This window comes from Pyrgilauda ruficollis, unplaced genomic scaffold (assembly GCF_017590135.1).
Source record: "Pyrgilauda ruficollis isolate IOZ18807 unplaced genomic scaffold, ASM1759013v1 scaffold48, whole genome shotgun sequence".
Lineage (NCBI taxonomy): Eukaryota > Metazoa > Chordata > Aves > Passeriformes > Passeridae > Pyrgilauda > Pyrgilauda ruficollis.
Genome location: NW_024526377.1, coordinates 3,126,159 through 3,146,237, shown reverse-complemented (window position 1 = coordinate 3,146,237; position 20,079 = coordinate 3,126,159). Strand labels below are relative to the sequence as shown.

Here is a 20,079-nt window from a genome sequence, read left to right as displayed (position 1 = left end):
TGTCATTGGACAATTAACTCCAATATGCAAATGGACCAGAACGTATAAAAATGACAGACCTTGTGACTGGTCGTGGATTTTGTGACCATTTTGGGTTCACCTGGGTGTAGCTGGGTATGTGCTCTTATACTGTCCAAGGGGGATCCATTGAGGCCTTTTAATAAACCCCTACTTTATTCTTTAACTCCATCTAGCCTCTGTTCTAGGTCAGCCTTCACAAGGCATCACCCTCAGCACCTTCAACCACTCTCCAACAGCTGCTGGTCGTGGCAAAGCAAATTTGTTGTCACCACTCTGCTGCCCCTTGCTCTGGGGCAGATGTGACCACTGAGCACGAAGGGAGCTGAGGCCACTGGAAGCTCCTGTGCATAGGGAGGTGTTTGCTGATCCCTTGGGTGCTCAGTGATCCCATATTTATTCTGCCCAATGGGACCTGTAGATCAGCACAAATGAAGAACAAACTTCCAGCTTCAGACTTGATTGCTTCACTTCCCTTTGCATCAAAGTGAGTTTTTTCTACTTGATTTTCAATCTTCTTCAGCAGTTGCTGAATAGCAATTCAGCTTTGCACAATTTTTCCACCCACTGCCATTTTAAAGGTCATTTAATTATTATTACAGAGAACTACAAAAAGATAGACAATTGTTTAAATACCTTAAGCTACAACAGGTTATTGGAATGGATTTTTTATAGTCATGTTAAATGGATCAGTATTTACTGCTCAGGAGTTTTTCATTGCACTGTAACCTGGTGATGCTCAGAGCAGTGAGCCAGCCCAGCAGCACTGCAATGGGAGGTGCTCAACCTCTCCCTTCAGGAAGAGTCAAAGACATTTCTTTGGTAATTTCAGACCCCTCATCCCCACAGCATTCCTCTCTGGGCAGTTCTGCAGACCCTCCTGCAGGGCTGTGGGGATCACAGCTGTGTGGGAGCAGCCTGAAGTGTGTGATAACAGCAAAAGCCAGAAAGTGAGGCTGCTGGCAAGGCACAGCACCTCCTGAGGAGTCAGAACAGGCTGCTGGGTCACTGCTGTTCATGGTTCTTAGGGAGCTACTGCATGCACAAGTTTTTCCCTTAATTTCATCAGCATATTAATGTGTCTGTTAAAGCAAACTAAAATGGGAAGCAAAAGCCAACCTCCTGTTCTCATGAAAACATGTTTTCTACCAAAATGGGCAACTTTCCACCCTCACGGAAACACTGCATGGAGCAGGGAGGAAGAGGAGGAGGTGCTGCGAAGAGACAGGATTGCAAACAGGGACAGGGGTGAGGCACACCAGATCCACCTCCTGCTCTGAGCAATCAGAATTTTCTGGTAGTTACTGCAGGGAGAATTTAAGATTATAAACCTAAGGACAAGTGTTCATCTTTGCACATCATATTGGACAGACAAGCCCAGCAAAGAACATGAGTTTATCAGCAGAACTGGAAGAGGCATTAATCAGCCTTGGCCAATCATTAACCTGCTTTCTGCATCTCATCATCCTTCTCATCCCAAATGCTCGTTCCACAAAGCTGAGACAATAAATCAGAACATTTAGTCTAAGCTGTAAAGCCTCGCTGAGGCCTCTAGGTGGAAGGCTGAGAAAGCGAATCTGATTCTTAGGAAAAGGGGTAGTTGTCCCAAAGAGGAAAACAAAGATGCAATCACTTCTTTGCCCCTTTCCTTGATGTCAGCTGTGAATCAGGTGTGTGGGCTTGGGAGGATGTTAAGACTGGCGAGGTCTTAACTGAAACTGTCTGACAAACAGACCTCAGATCCCACACACTGAATATTGTGTCTGTTGAGTCTCCGCTCCAGAAGCTGTTTTGCAATAAATGCATCACTCCTGCACACAGTTGTGTAAAAGTGGAAAGACAGGCTGGGGCCGGGCTGGGCTGTCCCGCTGTGGCACAGCAGGGGGACCAGGCTTTGGGCTGGGGGTGGCAGTGGCCCAAGCCTCCAGCCACAGCATCCTGAGTTCCGCGCTGTGCCAGGGGAGCTCTCCTGCCCGGCCAGCGCACAAAGCCACATCTCCCGGGCTGCAGGCAGCGCCCGGCTCTGCTGCAGCCCCACATCAGCAGCACACGCCTCGCAGCGGGGAAATCCCCAGCCGAGGGAAACGAAAGCGCGGCGTTGCCTCACTGCGCTGGGCTGTTCCCGCAGCGCAGCCAGCGGAGCGGCGGCCGGGCTGCTCGCTGCGTTGCACAACTGCGGCCGGGGCCGCTCCGCTCCCGCACGGCTCGGCCCTCCTCCAGGCACCGGGAACGACCTTTCCCCTGCTTCGTGGGCCGGCTGACACCTTCTCCAGGTGGAGCCTGAGCAGGTGGAAGCCACCTCCGGGCCCCTGCCTGCCACCACGCTGGCACCTCCTGAGTCACATCGCAGCGGCCGCTGGCGCTGACATCACGGCAGCGGCGAGCGGAGCTGCGGCTGTTTGTCTGTGTGTCCCGCTGACACACGTCTGTGTGTCCCGCTGACACACATCCGTCCCGCGGGACGCCCACCGCTGCTCCGCATTGCGCAGAGGGACCACAGGGACCCCATGACCACAGGGACCCCATGACCACAGGGTCCCTATAACCACAAGGTCCCCATAACCACATGGCCCCCATGAACACCGGGACCCCATGAACACACAGCCCCCACGACCACAAGGTCCCCATAACCACATGGCCCCCATGACCACACTGACCCCCTGACCCCACGGCCCTCACAACCACATAGCCCCCATGACCACATGGGCCCCATAACCACACGGACCCCACGACCCCACAGACCCCAAAACCTCATGGGCCCCATTACCACATGGACCCCATAACCCCACGGACCCCAAAACCTCATGGGCCCCATTACCACATGGACCCCAGACCCCACGGACCCCATGACCACATGGGCCCCATAACCACAGAGCCCCCATGACCCCACAGACCCCATGACCATCCAGCCCCCGTGACCCCATGGCCCCGTGGCTGGGGTCCCCACTGACCCTGCTGGCCCGCAGAAAGAGGAAATGAATTTCCTGGCCCCATAACCACACGGACCCCACGACCCCACAGACCCCAAAACCTCATGGGCCCCATTACCACATGGACCCCAGACCCCACGGACCCCATGACCACATGGGCCCCATAACCCCACAGACCCCATAACCACAGAGCCCCCATGACCCCACAGACCCCATGACCATCCAGCCCCCGTGACCCCATGGCCCCGTGGCTGGGGTCCCCACTGACCCTGCTGGCCCGCAGAAAGAGGAAATGAATTTCCTGACAGGCAATGTGTGGTGAGAGCCAGGACCTCGGATTCCTAAGAAAAGCATTGGGGAAACTCAGCCTGTCCCCCAAGTGATTCACCAGCCAGCTTTGCAGAGGAGGTCCCAAAGTTGTCCAGGATTTAACTGTTGGGTTTGGGCTTTCAGAGGGGCTGCCACGTCCTTCCCTGAATTCCTGGGTGCCCAGAGCAGACACTGCTGCTCTGCTTTTCTGTTCCTTAGAAAAAACACTTCCCAGATGGATGTGACTTCTCAGGAGGTATTTGCTTAGCAATAGGCATAAATCTTCTGCTCTTCACATCGGTCTGGGTGAGATAAAATATTCTGTGACTGTCTATTTAAACATCTTATGTTAATACCATGAAGTGTTTGTTCAACTTTTATTATTATTTTAGTTCTGAAGTAGCGAATGCTCCCAGGCATGCCAGAGTACAGCAAATCCAGAGCTGCAGACACTGCATTCAAACTAAACTGGGGCTGAGCAGGCGGGGATATTTCTGGATAAGGGGACCACTGACATTTTCCGGCAGAGAGGCCGCAGCTGGGAAGAGCTGAACAAAACAGTAAAAGCTGCTGTCACAGCCACTTGCGCAATCGCTCGGTTTTCCCCAATTATTTCTTACTTGAATTTGTTGCTTCTCTCTGCTCTTGATCTAGCTGCTGGAAAGCTGAGGTTGCCTGGTGAGCCAGGAGTGCTGCTTCAGAAGGGAGAGGGTGCTGCTGGAGTGTGGATGCTCTGGGCACTGCTGCTGGACACGATACTGTGATGAGGTGACACAAAGGGGAGGTATCAGCAGATATTGAACCCCTGATGCAGCCTGGACAGGGACAGTGGGACTGTTCCCCCCTGGCTTTGGCACAGGAGTGTCAAGGAACTGCCTTCAGCTGAAAGCCCAGGTGATGCTGCCTCTCTCACTACAGCCCTCACCAATGACAGATTTATAGCCCAAAAAAGGCTGTCAAAGGACAGCTCTCTTCTTGACAAAAGCACATGAGAAAAAAATTGTCAGGGTGTGCCCAATCCATCTGTCATTGAGGAGATAGGCTCATCCTATAACTTAATGCCATCAATCACTAAGACCAAAGGTAGAGATCAAGGCTGCTTACTCAGAGGAGTACCTGAGGCCGTGTCTAGTCAGGCACACAGTGACAGCCAAATAAATTTCCTTGGTATGGTCCCTGGGGAGCTTGCACTCTCCTCCAGAGCTCAGAGAGATGCCTGCTCTGCAAGAAGCCCTTGGGCTACTCAGGGAGTAGTTACTCTGCAGAGTGTTTACAAGGATCACCTTAAAGCCCATGGAATAAGTTCAAAATAGAATATTTCAGAGAAAAATCCATCTACTTGTCTGCAGCTGCATAGGAATCCCATACTCATGGGTGAAGGCAGCACTGGGAGCACCACAAGCAGTGTGACAAGGACTGCAGGTATACAAGCTCCAAACGTGAGTTCTGCTCTTTATCATTCTTGATAAGCTCGTCCTCTAGTCCTCCCTTCCTACGTTTCCTTTTTTTTCCTGAGAAGAGCTGAGCTTTGTTTCTCCTGTGGAATCACCACAGCACTGGGCTCTGGAGGCCAGGAGCTCTTGCCCAATATACAAGTGCGAGTTATCTCCCCTCAGTGCCTCACGCCACTGGGCATGTGTCCAGACTGGCTTTGCTCAGCTGGCAGGCTTTCACTCCAGCAGCCCGTGATGGTTCTGCCATCAGACCCTTGTTCATCAAGGCCACACAGAGCAGCAGATCTCTCAAGTAACACCTCCATGAACCTGAGTGATTGCACTGTAAAAACAACCATAAAGGGATTTTGCTCAGCTTTGCTTCCAGCATTACTGCTCAGCTTTCCTCATGAGGCATGATCACCCTCTTCAAAGGAAAGGGTGTAAATCATCATTTGTTTTCACTTTCATTCCGGAATGTGCTGAGTCCTCTGTAATAAATTATATTGCTCACTGTAAAAGAAAATCCAGAGGCAGCTCTGTGAGCCTCTTGAGTCCCTGAGTTGCAGGTGATGGGAGAATTTAGTTCATCAACAGAAACACCTGAGGGGGAGTGCACTGAGATGAGCCACCCACAGATGAGCAAGGCATTGAGGACACCAAAGCTGTTGGAGACACACAGATCCCAAGGCAGCCAGTCCCAGCCCTGTCAGCTCCCTGAGAAGCTGAGGAATGAGCTCAGCCTGGAGCAGGTGCCTTAGTAGGTACCTCATTGCTCAAGGTTTGTCTATACAGGATTCTTAAGAAAATTAAATTGAATTAACTAAGTTTAAAGTAGGACATTAAAATTCTGCATAAAATTCTCATTCAGAATTAAAGCGGCCTTAATTCAGTTTAATTTACTCCCAAATGCTGCTAAATAAGGCCATTTAAGTTGTCTTTAATTAACATAATGGTCCCACATAGGCTTTTATAAATGAGATTTAATTAGCCCTTTTTCAGAAGTGAGTTAGCTGCCTTGAGCTTCCATAGGGAAGCAGCCAGGTCCAGGGCCACTTTGCTGACAGGGCTCCTGGTTGTGGCTGGTTAGCAGGAGTTGCAAAGAGCTGGCATCACCTCCCAAGGAACTGGCACAAGGCCAGCTTCTTCCCCACCAGCAGATAATGGGAGCCTTGAATATCAACTATTTTGGCTGGGTTAAATGCATGAGTGGGAGATGAAAGGCTCTGCCAGAGGATGAGCTCTTCCTTTAAAATCTGGGACATGGGGGTGGTAATCCCTAGCAAAATGTGACAACAAGGTTTTGCAGACTTGTTCATGAAGAAGGAACCAGGCTAGAGGCAAGCTTACCGTGAGTCAGCAGAGAGGGAGATGGAGCTGGAGGACAGGGAGGCACTGACCTCATCCATGGGCTCCTGCTCTCACAGAACACTTTGGGCTTCCCACTGCTCCTGGATGCTCTAGTTCCTTTTTTGCATCCCAAAATTTCCAACTCAGCAGGATGGGATGCTGCTCTTAATGACCATCCTGAGAGCACCTGGCCTTGCCAGCCCCTGTCCTCCCCTCGGCCCCAGGTTCCTGCTGGAACAGCCTGGTGTTTTCTTGTGGGGACTTCCACCTCTGTCCTGTGGCCACGGACGTGTCACAGAGGGACAGAGGCTCGGCAGTGCCAGCTGACAGCCTGTCCCACTGCAGAAAGGGCATGATGCAGCTGCCCTGCTGTGGGCACGGCACTGCATCATCATCATCATCATTGTCTGGAGGTGGAGAGCCTCAGTGCATCCACTATCCCAGCAAAGTTCTGTGAATCTTCATATCCTCAGAAGGTGCAGCCACCACTCTTGCAGTACCAAAAAAAAACCCAAAAAAGTACTGTTCAAAGCAGTTTGCAGACGTGAAAAAGAAAAAAGATAGTCAAAATCTCCCATAAGGAGCTCTGAGGTGTGACCGGCATGTGACTCCCTCTGACTTTTTGGGTGGAGAAGCCAACAGCCTCCCTCTCTCCTGGCTTCTCTTTCACCAAATTAGAGCCATGTGGCTGCTGCCACTGCTTTGCATAAATCAGGACATTCAGCTTTGTGCCTCTTCCTTGGGGTATGTCCTATAGGAAGTACATCTGTGGCCATACTTTCTGGTGCAATAGACTTTAGCCTGGAAGCAAAAGCACACAAACAATGCTAAATTCATCCTGACTGGAGTAGATTCCAAAGGAAAGAAGTGTTGGGAAAGCACCTACTTAAGAACTGAGCAAGGATTATCTCTGATCTGAATCTCGCTCTGTGTGTGTGTTACTGTTGAGCACACAGTGCGGTTTCAGACACGGCCAGAGACAAGGAAAAATGATTGTTTCGGGGTAACCACAAGGAAGATGAATGCAAATGCATTCCTGTAACTGGGAGAGTTCCTCGCTCCCGAGTTGGGCTCCGGTACATGGCCTCGGGGAAGCAAATTTGCAACTACCTTCATTAAATTGTTTAGGCATGATTAATCAGAAGTCGGAGATGTGAAGTTTTAGCACGTTTCACAATGTAGATTTTAACCCCTGCAGTTCCACACAGGTGCGTTTTAGCGCTTGGCCAGGGGCAGGCACTGGAGGCTGAGAGATGTCTCCTACCAGCGCGTATCTCCTCCGCACGGCCGGAGATAAGCCACCAGCGGCTGAATCACGGCCACCTGCCTCGCTGGGACCCAGGTGGTGCAAGGGACATGTGTCACGGCGCCCCGCCCCAGCAGCGACAGCACCGGGCGGGGCGGGCCGGGCACAGGCTGGCGCCCCACCCCTCGCTCTGCCCTTCCGCCCTGCTGCCTCTCCGGTATAAATAGCCGGCCGCCTGCCGCCCTGCTCCGGCCCCATGGAGAGGCAGCGGCAGCCCGGCGGTGGCAGCGGCGCGGTGAGCGCGGGGCTCGGGGCCGGGGTTCGGCCGGGAGCGGGGCTGGGCCGGGCCGGGCTGCGGGGCCGGGGTTCGGCCGGGAGCGGGGCGGGAACCGTGACCGGGGCTCGGCCGGGCTCCGGGGCCGCTCCTAACGCCGCTGTCGCCGCACAGGTCCCGGCGGCGAGCGGAGGCCGCGAGTCCCCCGCCGGGAGCCATGAGCGCGGGCAGCGTCGCCCCGGGCTGGCCTGAGGCGCTGCCGGGTGCGGCCCGGCCCGCAGCGGGGATGAGCGGCTGCGAGAGCCCCGAGGGGCCCGGCGACGGCCCCGAGCTGCAGCTGAAGGTGGATTTTTTCCGCAAGCTCGGCTACTCCTCGGAGGAGATCCGCGTCGTGCTGCAGAAGCTGGGCCTGGGCGCCGACACCAACACGGTGCTGGGGGAGCTGGTGAAGCACGGCCCGGCCGAGCGGGACGGCCCCGAGGCCCCGCCCGAGCCCGGCGAGGCCCCGCTGGTCCCTCGGGGCGGCGCCGGCAACAAATCCCCCGCGCCCGGCCCCGAGGAAACGGAGAGCGACAACCTGAAGCCCATCGTCATCGATGGCAGCAACGTGGCCATGAGGTGCGTCCGGGGTGGGCGCGGGGCTGTCGGGCTGTGAGCTCTGCCAGGCGCGCAGGGCTCGGAGACCAAAAGCTGTGAGCGCCCCGCTCAAAGCAGCCGCTTCTGAGTGCTTGGAAGGGGGCTGGTAATATTTTCCAAGGTGTTTCTCCGACACACGAGGACGAGCATCACGTTTGCCGGTGCGGGCCTTGCCGCTGGTCTGCCCGCCCAGAGCCGCCAGTCACGGGGCAATGGTGAGGGCAGCAGTGCTTCCTTTGAGTTTCCTTTGAAACAGACACTTCCTCCTGTGCTCTGGCACTGAGGGGATAACTGAAGAGACGTTGTCCTCTCAACTAGTGGCTTTGTGTAAGTTTCCGTAGCAGGAAGTTGCTCAATAAATAATTACAGGGTTAATTAGAGAAGCTTTGTAATATGGAGCTCCATTGGAGACTTGTCTCCAAACTGTGCCTCTTGTACATTGGTGAATTTCTGTACAAGGTAGAGAGCCATGAGATGTTGCAGGTGTCACCAAGGCAGGGCTGTGACTCATCCTTAGCATTTCATTTGTCCCAGTGTTGCTGGAGCAGGTCCTGTTGGACGCTGTGACCAGATCCCCCAGTATCCATGAAGCATCCAGAATGTCAGGGCTGGATATTTATTGGTGTGATGTCCCCATTTTCACCCTGGCTTTTGCTCCCACTTTGGTGAGCACTGCTTGCCCTCACCCCAACCCCAGCAGTATGTGTTCCCCACCTCTGCATAGCAGACTCTTGAAATTTAACACACCAGGTTCTGAACTGGGTCCTGAAAGCTTTTTTCTGTTGCAGCTCAGAAGCCGCCTCCTTTGTTGTTTATGTTAGTGTATGCAGATTTTATAAAAAATAACCCTGGGTGCGGGTGGAGCTGCCGTGTCGGTTGCAGTAGGTTTGTCTGAGGTGAAAGTGCTGCGTGGAGGTTTGTTTGCAGGGGTGGTTTTTGCCAAGCCCTGGCTGACAGTTCTGAGAACAGAACTGAGAAAGATGGGGCACAGGTGAGCCCCGCGGCGAATGAGGAATGGTGGTGACAGTGGAACAGGGCAGGAGAGAGAAAGCTGTGCCTGGCACCCCTGAAGAGAACCTGTTCCAGTTCCTACCCTGTCCACAGCTCTGGGAACACTGTGGAAAATGGCCTATTGTGAGCTCAGGCTGATAAGTGACTCTGGCAACAAAGTTTACCTTGGATAAGTGCTTGGGCTTTGCCAGCAGGATTGGCTGTGTTTGTTAATGAGGAGCCTCTTAGTGGTGAAAGTTACCCCAAAATGCAGAGGGGAAATCACAGCAGCTGTGAGTCAGGGCAGGCCAGAGCCCAGGGTCTGACATGAGAGAAGCAGTCTGGCTTTTTTAAGCAATTCGCTAGAAGGGGAATTCCATTCTGAAACTTCCTGTATTGATGGTGTGATGTTCCTTGCTGATTCATTTTCAGTATGTACAGCGGCCTCCCTCAACAGCTCTTGACAAACTTATGCAAATCATAGTGGAAATTAGCTTTTACTTCCTTCTAAGGGAATTTTTCCTTGGCTGCTGCCAAATCAGATCAGCCCAATTAGCTGCCTTCTGGAGGTTTGAGGTTGGTTGCAGAGACTCAAACAATAAGAAACGACCAACAACCCAAAACAAAGACAAACAAAAAAATCCACCAAAAAGGATTTGTTTTTCACATTTATCTCTAAAAAATTATAGTAACCTGTGCCTGGCTATTTACAGCTAAATCGATCTGATACTGGAGAAAACTTTTAGATGATCTTCTGATGGTGATTTTCAGCTTTCTGTAATTTAGGATTCTTATTGAAGGTGTGTTAGGTGTCTCTTTAGGTGTTAGTTCTGTTGCCAAGTGTTTAATTCTTCTAGAATAAGTACTTTTGTACAGCTCTTCAACTTCCTTTGTAGTTTGAAAGAAAGGGTGAGGCTGGGAGGGGAACTGAAACTTCTCTGTAGTGGTGCTGCAACAGTGCCACTGCAGGAATGGCTCTGGCGAGGGGCTGGCCAGGGGTGCTGGGGGCTGAAATGCCATTCAGGTGCAGATGGAAGGAGGAAGATTTGGGACAGGTAGTGCCCGGGTGAGGAAAGTCTTCCTGAATTCTGAGAGCAGTTCCCCTTTTGGTGTAGTGCATCATCACAGAACATGGGCAGTTGGATCCCCACAGTGACATATCAGGCTGGAATAGAAGTGTTGAAAGTTTGCCAAAACCACTATCAGCAGAAGAGCTGATTGCACTGTAAATACTAGTGCTTGTAAAACAGGAGGGGTAGTTTCCTCCTAGAAGTTCTGGAAGCTTATTGATATGACCTAATGAATAATTAAGAAGCTTTTTGCATCAGTACACAGCTTCTGACAAGGTTGTCAAACTTTGTTCTCTAACTGCCATGAGCTGTTCTCTCATCCAGCACTGATGGCAGGAGATGTTGCCATTTAGTGCAAATAGTGCATTTGTAGATGAGGTTTTGAGCCATCGTGGAGTGAATCATCTTTCCTTGAGATGAGAGTGCATATAAAGTATATTGTTTTCCTGAAGTGTTCAGAACAAGTTTGCAAAGGCCCGGTGAGGGTACAGTGCGCCCTGGCAGGAAACAGCCACTGGCTTTAGCTGTCAGAGTAGCACAAAGGGCTTTTGGGTCACATTGTGCTCTGGGCTAAAAATAACCATCAGAAGTCCAGGCTTGAAGCAGAGACTGTTTCAGAGCAGCTGCAACAGTTCCAGCTGCTGTCTGTCTCCCAGTGAGTATTTGGGTGTTTACTGGTTTCCTGAGGTGCTGACATGAACGGGGGTGCTGGGCAGGTCTGAGTGAGGGTGTTGTTACACAAGACAAGTATCTGTGTTTTCTACCTGTGCTCCTCAGCATTTCACTGAAGCTCGTCCTAGTTGCCAGCTCCCTTTGCTCTGTGCACTGCCTGACTAGTGTGCACTGAATCATGAAGGGATTAAAGTCTTAATTTCTTCCTTTTCAGCCATGGGAATAAAGAAGTGTTCTCCTGCCGAGGTATCCTTCTGGCTGTCCAGTGGTTTTGGGACAGGGGACACAAGGATATTACAGTCTTTGTGCCATCGTGGAGGAAGGAGCAGCCCCGACCAGATGTACTCATAACAGGTATGAAAATATGGAAACCAAAAGTAGCTTTTCAGGATGACTGCTCTGTCATTCAGCGAGCTTGCAGAGTTCTGGCTAAGTCAGTAATTAACTTCAGAATGGAAAGTCTGAGTAGTAGGAGCTGCAATGAGCTGAACTGACCAGGGAGTATTAGTCATTAACTTCTCCTCTAAGCCAGCTTTTGCCAGAATCAGTTGGAATAATTCAGAAAACAAGAAATGTAATACTGCTCTGCTTCCTAACTTCTTGTCTTTTATTTCTTGATATTTTTCCTCTTGCAGGGACATGCTTTGTATTTAACTGAAGCGTATTTAGTCAGAATTATTCAAATTGAGGGGAGCTTGCAGAGAGCTGAGATTTGAATAACTCAGAACAGCAATGAGCAGGTCTGGGTTGCGGAGAGACAGAATGAATGTTTTTGTTTATTTATAATGTTACTTTATCTGCATGGAGAGCTATAGTATTCAGGGCAACCCCAATGAAGGGGAGAAAATGATGCATCTGACTCCATAGATATCAGAAGGCTCGTTGATTACTTTATTATACTATATTGTTCTATATTATATTACACTATATTACGTTACATCTAAACTGAATCTGCCAAGCACACAACTGCACTCCACTGCCCTCATCTCGTGACTGTCACCGACAGTCCCCACACACACACACACACTTGGCCCTGATAGGCAAGGAAACAAAACACCATCACTCTGGGTAAACAATCTCCATATTGCATTCTACTTTTACACAAACACAGGCACAGCAAATGAGATAAGCATTGCTTTTCCTTTCTCTGAGGTTCAGATTTTCTCTGTGAAGCGAAATGTAGCTACAGAGGGCTGTGCAGGTGCGCTGACAGTTGTGTTTGCTCTAGACCAGTACATTCTGCGTGACCTGGAGAAGAAGAAGATCCTGGTGTTCACGCCGTCGCGGCGGGTGGGAGGCAAGCGCGTGGTGTGCTACGACGACCGCTTCATCGTGAAGCTGGCGCACGAGTCCGACGGCATCGTGGTGTCCAACGACACCTACCGCGACCTGCAGAACGAGCGGCCCGAGTGGAAGAAGTTCATCGAGGAGCGCCTGCTGATGTACTCCTTTGTCAACGACAAGTATGGCTCGTGCCTGCAGTTTTTAGCAGGTTTTAGTTTTTTTCAGGTTTTTTGTTTCTCGTACAGCGTCAGTGCGTTACTCTAAACTCCTTATAGAGTGTTAGTAAGTTGTTGTTGTTAGTAAGTGTTGTCACGTGTTGGTCAGATCTTGTATTTGCGGGGTTTCTGGCTGAAGGAAGGAGTGATGCATCTGACTCCGTGTTCTCAGAAGGCTAATTTATTACTTTATGACCTATATTATTAAAGAATACTGTACTAAATAATACAGCAAGGATACTTACAGAAGGCTAAAAGATACTCATGAAAACTCGTGAATCTTTCTCCAGAGTCCAACACAGCCAAGTAAAAACAATTCATATGAAACCAATGAAACAGCCACCTGTTGGTAGACAATCTCCAACCACATTTCCAAGCAGCAAAACACAGGAGAAGCAAATGAGACAATATTGTTTTCCTTTTTCTCTGAGGCTTCTCAGCTTCCCAGGAGAGAAATCCTGGGCAAGGGGATTTTTCCAGAAAATATGATGGTGACAGTCAGACAATATAATCCTTCTGGGTCTGAGAACCAAGGACATCTTCTGCCTCAGGCCGTGAAAAGTATAAACAAAATTGAATTGGGGGAAGAGGAGCAAATTGGGGAATATTACTTCATTACTTGAAGCTGTAATTGGACAATTAACCCCTGATGTGCAAGTAGACCAAACTTAGATCTGTCTGAAAAACTCATGACCATGGTCCATCTTGGGTATAGCCTGTGTGAGGCTTTTGCACTACCCAAAGTGTACTTATTGAAGGCCTTTAATAAATACCCACTTTATTCTCCTAACTCTGGCTAGCCTCTGTTTTAGGTAGCCACTCCACAGCATCATGATCACATTTTCCTGGGCTTTTCAGAAATATCTGTGTGAACACACTGGCTTGTTCTGATGAAGGTATTCAAGTGATGCGTGAGAAGAGCAAAATGCTAGTGAAGAAATAATGAAAAGCTGTAGGATACAAAGCCAAAAGTAGTTGGTGATATCTTGGTAGCTGCTCCTAATTTAGAGGTAGGAGCTCCAAGGAGAGCCTCCAGGGTGTGATTTCCTCACAAGACAGTTGTTAGCAGCAGGTACTAATTCTGGTTGACAGCCAAGCATGGAACGACAATCTCCAACCACATTTCCAAGCAGCAAAACACAGGAGAAGCAAATGAGACAATATTGTTTTCCTTTTTCTCTGAGGCTTCTCAGCTTCCCAGGAGAGAAATCCTGGGCAAGGGGATTTTTCCAGAAAATGATGGTGACAGACAATATAATCCTTCTGGGTCTGAGAATCAAGGACATCTTCTGCCTCAGGCCCTGAAAAGTATAAACAAAGTTGAATTGGGGGAAGAGGAGCAAATTGGGGAACGTTACTTCATTACCTGAAGCTGTAATTGGACAATTAACCCCTGATGTGCAAGTAGACCAAACTTAGATCTGTCTGAAAAACTCATGACCATGGTCCATCTTGGGTATAGCCTGTGTGAGGCTTTTGCACTACCCAAAGTGTACTTATTGAAGGCCTTTAATAAATACCCACTTTATTCTCCTAACTCTGGCTAGCCTCTGTTTTAGGTAGCCACTCCACAGCATCATGATCACATTTTCCTGGGCTTTTCAGAAATATCTGTGTGAACACACTGGCTTGTTCTGATGAAGGTATTCAAGTGATGCGTGAGAAGAGCAAAATGCTAGTGAAGAAATAATGAAAAGCTGTAGGATACAAAGCCAAAAGTAGTTGGTGATATCTTGGTAGCTGCTCCTAATTTAGAGGTAGGAGCTCCAAGGAGAGCCTCCAGGGTGTGATTTCCTCACAAGACAGTTGTTAGCAGCAGGTACTAATTCTGGTTGACAGCCAAGCATGGAACTACTTCTGTGCCTGAAGGGAAGCATTTTGTGCTTGTATGGACTGGGTAGCAGGAGAATTATCTCTGGAGGAAATGGGAGAGCTTTGTAGGGCTCAGATAGCTTTTGATCTTTAATGAAATAGGAGGCTTTGAGAAAAAACCAAACCTCAACTTAGAAAAGTGAACTGCTTCTGATTGAGATTTGTTTTTCTTTAGGTTTATGCCTCCAGATGATCCCTTAGGGCGTCATGGCCCCAGCCTGGATAATTTCCTCAGGAAGAAACCTGTAGTTCCAGAACACAAGAAACAGCAGTGCCCTTATGGTAAGACCTGCCTTCTTAATGTGGAGACCAAGGTGTCTGTGCAAGTGTCTTTCATAATCTAGTCAAATCCAGCTGGTCATTCCATGCTCTGGCTTTCCTTACAGGGAAAAAATGCACTTATGGAATTAAGTGTAAGTTCTACCATCCTGAAAGGATCAACCAGCCGCAGCGCTCGTTAGCTGATGAACTCCGTGCCAACGCAAGGCTGTCTCCAACCAGAAGTACCAGTGCCAAGGAGGAGAAAAAGGGGAAGCGTGGTTCCCAGGCAGAGCTCTTGTGCTCTGTGCCCACGGAGAGTGACAAAGGCTCTTTACAGAAGGTCTCTGCAGAGAGGAAGAGCTTGGCCCACAAAGCCAAGCCCAGTGACGTTGTGCTTCAGGCCAAAGGCTGTGTGCCAGGCACTGTCTCCCCTGACAGGTACCAGCAGCCTCCCATGGATTCTCTGTCTTACATCTCTCAGGAGCATCTCGACTCAGGCATTGGGTCTCTGGAGAACCAGCTGTCTGACATGTGGCCTCACAGATGTACCAGTCACTGTGACCATTCCCACGCGGAGCAGGTGCCCGTCTGCTCCTGTGGCAGGCAGAGACCTGTGTACCCCCATTCCCCCAGCTTAGAGCAGAACGGTCTGGCCCCTTACAACCACAGCTCCCACAAATCATCATCCTCTGGTGCTAGCTTCTTGCAGTACAGCCCTGAGATGTCTCGCTCAGGGGCTCCCCCCTCTTTCTCAGGCTTTGGGGTGCCTGTGCACGCGGGGGCAGCGGGGCAGTACAGCCTGCCCGGGGAGTTCGGCGCCGCGCTGCCGCGCTCGCGGGAGTTCTGGTCCGAGCCGTACGCGCTGCCGCAGGTGAGATCCCCGGGCGTGCACAGCCCCCGCCCGGTGCAGAGGGCCCCGGGGCCGGCCTACGGGGACTCAGGGCCCTGGGCTGCAGAGGAGCAGTTCGCTGAGGAGAGGGCCAGCGTGCACGTCAAGCTGTGCGGCATCTTCCACCCACACCTGGTGGATGCCGTCATGAGCCGCTTCCCCCGGCTGCTGGACCCCCAGAGGCTGGCAGCAGAGATCCTCACCTACAAGGCCCAGAACCCAGGTGTGTGAGGCAGGTGCCAAGGGCAGGCAGGTGTGGGGAGAGCTTGAGGGGCTGGGTTTGCCTCTGCAGCTGCCACAGATGCCTTCTGAGTACTCCTTCTTGTTCCCTTGGAAGTACTGGGCTCCAGCTGGAGGCTGGGTGCCAGATGTGGTGTGCTCACAGCAAATTCTGCTCCAGCTATGACCACATGCCTGTGGGAGAGGTGAGAACACCCCAGCATCTCACCTTCCCCAGGGGCTAAGCAGGAAGGGAGGCTGCAGCTCTAGAGCAGAACTGTTCCTTTGGGGTTCATGGGAGTCTGGCACACCCTGAGCTCCTGCAGTTGTCCATAACTGGATGTGAGAGAAGTGGGTGCTGCCTTTGTAGTGGCCTAAGGCTAGTTTCTGAGGACCCAAATGCCTTGTCAATGCTGTTGTTGGGTCCTGACTAAGCCTCTTTACTAAATCCCACCGTTCAGATCTGTGGCAAATGCTGCATTATTAACGTAATCTGAAGCTGGGTTTATCTGACTGGTTTTACTATTGCACTTCTTGAATGATGTGTTCCACACCCCTCCCACCTCAACTGATTTTCCTGAGGTAGTTGTGCCCCATGGACCACAAGTGCTTAGTGAGCTCTCAGCTCCCAGGAGCACAGTCCTTGCTCAGGAGGAGCGGCTGGACATGCTCCAGAGCTGTGTGTGAGTTGTGTGTTGGGTATGTGCTGACAGCTGCAGTGTCAGAGCAGGTGGGTGAGCTGAGCATGCTGTGAGTGCTGCTCTGGAGCTGTCTGTCCCAGGATGGCTCTGTACAGCACTGACAAGGATTTATTATGTGCCTTTTGCCTTCAGACAGCAATAGAACAGCTGCAGTCACATCTGGACTGCTGCCAGGGGCCTTTCCAAGGAGTCTTTAATATTTTGTGTTGTAAAGCTGTTGCTTTCTCTTCTTCCTCACCAATATTCCCCTGTCCCCTTTGGCTGTGCCCAACTAGAGCAGCATCCAGAATTGTAGAATAAGAATTATTTGGCAAGACTGTTTCTGTTCCATTTCCTCTTACTCTGTAAGATGTTTTCTATTATAGGTACTGTAAGAGATTTTAAATATGCAAAACCAATTGCTGTAGTAATTGGTTCTGGTCCTGGAATTTTGCTGTGCAAGGGATGCAGAAATGTTCCTGGCACTTGCAGGCCAGAAGCAGTTGATTTGTTGATACACATTGTATCTGTGCGTGGTGTTGTTTTCTAAATACAATACACCCTTCTGTGGTTAAACCAAGGTTATTGAGTGGCAAGTTAGGAAGGGGAGAGTGGAAGGCAGCTGGTCCTGAAACCCTCCTGGGAGCAGTGTTGTCTGTTCCTGCTCTTCCCTCTGCTGTCCAAGGAATGACCTGCCCAGACTGGCACCATGTGCCATGAGACCACAGGGACACAGGAACCTGTATACCTGGTTAATAATGATACATTACAAATTAGTAATGTTTCATGTTAGTAAGCAAAATGCTTCTTAATTTTAAATAACCTGATACTTTGCATATATGTAAATTACAGATAAAATGGTTTTTAATGTTACTGTTCAGCACCTTGCTGCTTGCAGTTTTAATCAATGCTGTTCTCACCTCAGCCACATGTTACTTGGCAAGGTGGGTTTGGGTTTCTGGTGGAATGCTGGTATCTGCTGCCTCTCTTGCAATGAGAAGATTAACATTTTGTACTCCCCAGCTGACACTTGCTGAACTTTCTGTATCACTATGCAATATAGTCATGTACTGAATAGCCATGTGACAGCCCTGGCAAAGAAAAACTGTGTTATATAAATAAAAACTGCTGAGTTCACATATTTGACCTCTGGTGGCTTTGTGGAGGAACATTCAACATTTTGGTTGGCTTTCTGGGGAAGCCAGAGAAATTATCCTTCCTCCCTGAGTTCCTCTGACAGGCTTTGATCTCTGTGTGCTGTGTGAGGCTGGTTATTGACAGGCTGTTAATCGATGCAGTGAGACCAAAACATCCATGTGCTGTGGCAGATAAGGGCATGTGCAGTGTCTGCTGCTGATTTGGCTTCCCTGGGGTTGCTCAGTGCCCAGGGCAGGTGGGACAGGCAGCAGCACTGGCTCTCACTCACCACCACAGTGTGGGTGTCTCTGGTGCTAAAGCAGCATTTATTGCCATTGAAAGCAGCAGAATTGCCACACTCCTGGCAATTTTGGAATCAGCATGGACTGTGATTGGCTTTAAGGGGCAATTCCACAGTGCAGTCTGGAAATAAACACATATTTTATCCAGTTACAGTACATCTGTGTTGGATGTTGAGTGTGGAATATGTGAATGGTAACGTGTCCAGGTTTTGCTCTGAAGATTTGTTATGGACTGGAAGTGCAGCAGGAATATCAGTGCTCACCTTGTGGTGTAAGGATCTTCCCCTCCCACCTGCTCCCCTGCAGCACAGCATGTTCTTATCTCACTGGTTAAATAACTTTATGGTCTGTATTGAAACTTGTGCTCTTCATTTACCACAGGGCAGTGACTCTGTAGTTAATCAGAAACCAGGGAGGCAGGTGCTCCCAGAGACCAGCTGCATTTCAAAACAAACCTGCAGCTCTCAGTCTGAAATCTTTATTGACTGTGTGAGAGGAAGCCTGTGAGGCTGTCACTGCAGTGACCGAGCTCGTGTGGCTCTGTGTGTGTGTGGTGGGGGGATGGAGTGGTGCGTCAGGGATTTGAGTACACCTTTAACCAGGTGAGGAGTTTGCTGCTGTCTGTAATGGCATCTGTTGATGAAAAATGCTGCAGGATTTCAAGGCTGATGTTCCTGTAAAAGACAATAGGTAATTCTAGTTTTACATGATGTGTAAAGGGGTAAATATTCGTTTTTGTGTCTCAAAGCTGCACTGAGAGACAATTAAAGGAATCAGTGCAGAGGTTCATTATCACAACCAGGAGAGGAAGAGCTGGAGCTGGCTGACTCTGGTTGTGATGTTTCTACTGCAGGGACAGTCCTGGGGGCACATGGGGTGGTTTGGGAGGGTCAGGCCCCAGCACAGATGTGGTTGAAGTTTCTCCCCCAGACTGCTGTGTGTGCTGCTGGGGCAGCCAGCAAGCCCAGCTCAATCCCACTGCTGTGCTCTGAGTGTTCTCCTTCATTCACACAAAGTTCTGTGTCCCCATTCCCCAAGCTCACTGTGGTGCCAGAGATCTGGGAAATGGGAATGCTGATTGGAACTGTTGCTGCTGCACATTTTTTCCCCTAGACGTTCCTCAGTGCCTGGAGTGGTGGGGCTGCCTGCCTGCACTTTGGCAACCCTACTGGGGCTGTTAAATTGGAGTTTTTGGGGTGCATCCTCTGGTTTAGCACTTCCTGGGGCTTGGGGGTAGAGCCTGCTGTGACTGCTGTGTGTTTGCTTTTGGGTGTTTTGCCAAACTGGGTCAGATCTGTGTGTCAGCTCTCTGGGCTGCTGGAGAGAGAAGGAGGTCACACTTGGGCCTGTTGAAGGTTTCCTGTGCTCAGGGGCTTCCCAGCCCTCATCCTGTCAGCTGTGTGCCACTGAAGCCTCGTGCTGAGCTTCAGGAGAGGCTGGTTCCTCCAAGCAGGCCAGTCTGCTCTCCAGGGCTTGCTCATCTCTCCACTGCCCTGTGCTGCCCTTGCTCCCTGAACTTCCATTTGAACTCAGCTGGTTCCTCCCCTTGGGGCTTTCCAGGATGTGGCTAGCTCAGTTCCAACATCTTAAAGCATTTCCAGAGGCAGGAATGGGGAAGGCTCCTGTGCAGGCTGTGGGGAAGGGGATGGGGTGTGTGCACCATCATTGGGGTGCGGTGATGGGAGCAGATTCAGCATGCACCCCCTGCTCCCCAGTGCTGAGGCTGCTGAGCTGCTGCTCTCCCTGCAGAGAGGAATGGATGTACCAAGCATGGCAGCAGCTCTGCACCCTGTGCCCCAAACTGCTGCTGCAGCACAGCCTCCCTGTGAGACAGGAATGCAGGAAGAGAAGGGAAAGGGCTGGGGAGGAGCTGGGTGCTGCCCCAGGGCAATGGGGGGACGCTGGGGTGGTGATGGTGGTGCTACCCATTTAATTTCCTCTTACTCTCTATGTTTTCTATTGTAGGTACTGTAAGAAATTTTAAATACCTAAATTAAATTACTATAGCAAAACCAATTGCTGTAGCAGTTGGTTCTGGTCCTGGAATTTTGCTGTGCAAGGGATGCAGAAATGTTCCTGGCACTTGCAGGCCAGAAGCAGTTGATTTGTTGATACACACTGTATCTGTGTGTGTTGTCAAGATGCTGTCAGCACTTGCCCTCCAGCCACATGCTTTTCAGCTCTTGCAAGCTTTCCTGAGTACCTGAATACCCCGGTGTTCCCCAAGGCCAGGGGCTGCCCCTGGAAGCCAAAGCCATGTCTGGGGCAGCAGCAGCGTGACAAACGCACCGA

General features: G+C 50.5%; 1 protein-coding gene across 1 annotated transcript; it reads left to right on the top strand.

Moving 5' to 3' along the window:
• The first annotated feature begins 7,462 nt into the window (after nt 1-7,462).
• On the top strand, nt 7,463-17,485 carry ZC3H12A (zinc finger CCCH-type containing 12A). Its single transcript, XM_041479266.1, has 6 exons — nt 7,463-7,581; nt 7,735-8,178; nt 11,143-11,282; nt 12,157-12,391; nt 14,475-14,581; nt 14,686-17,485. The coding sequence occupies exons 2-6, from the start codon at nt 7,778-7,780 to the stop codon at nt 15,678-15,680; spliced, it is 1,878 nt and encodes a 625-aa protein (XP_041335200.1). The 5' UTR covers nt 7,463-7,581; nt 7,735-7,777; the 3' UTR covers nt 15,681-17,485.
• Nucleotides 17,486-20,079: the final 2,594 nt, after the last annotated feature.

What these genes read in the sequence shown, in the direction of transcription:
- ZC3H12A (XM_041479266.1), top strand. Translation starts at nt 7,778, where the DNA reads ATGAGCGCGGGCAGCGTCGCCCCGGGCTGGCCTGAGGCGCTGCCGGGT. An exon ending in GGCAGCAACGTGGCCATGAG is followed by an intron (nt 8,179 to 11,142) that starts GTGCGTCCGGGG and finishes CTTCCTTTTCAG; the next exon opens with CCATGGGAATAAAGAAGTGT. An exon ending in TACTCCTTTGTCAACGACAA is followed by an intron (nt 12,392 to 14,474) that starts GTATGGCTCGTG and finishes GTTTTTCTTTAG; the next exon opens with GTTTATGCCTCCAGATGATC.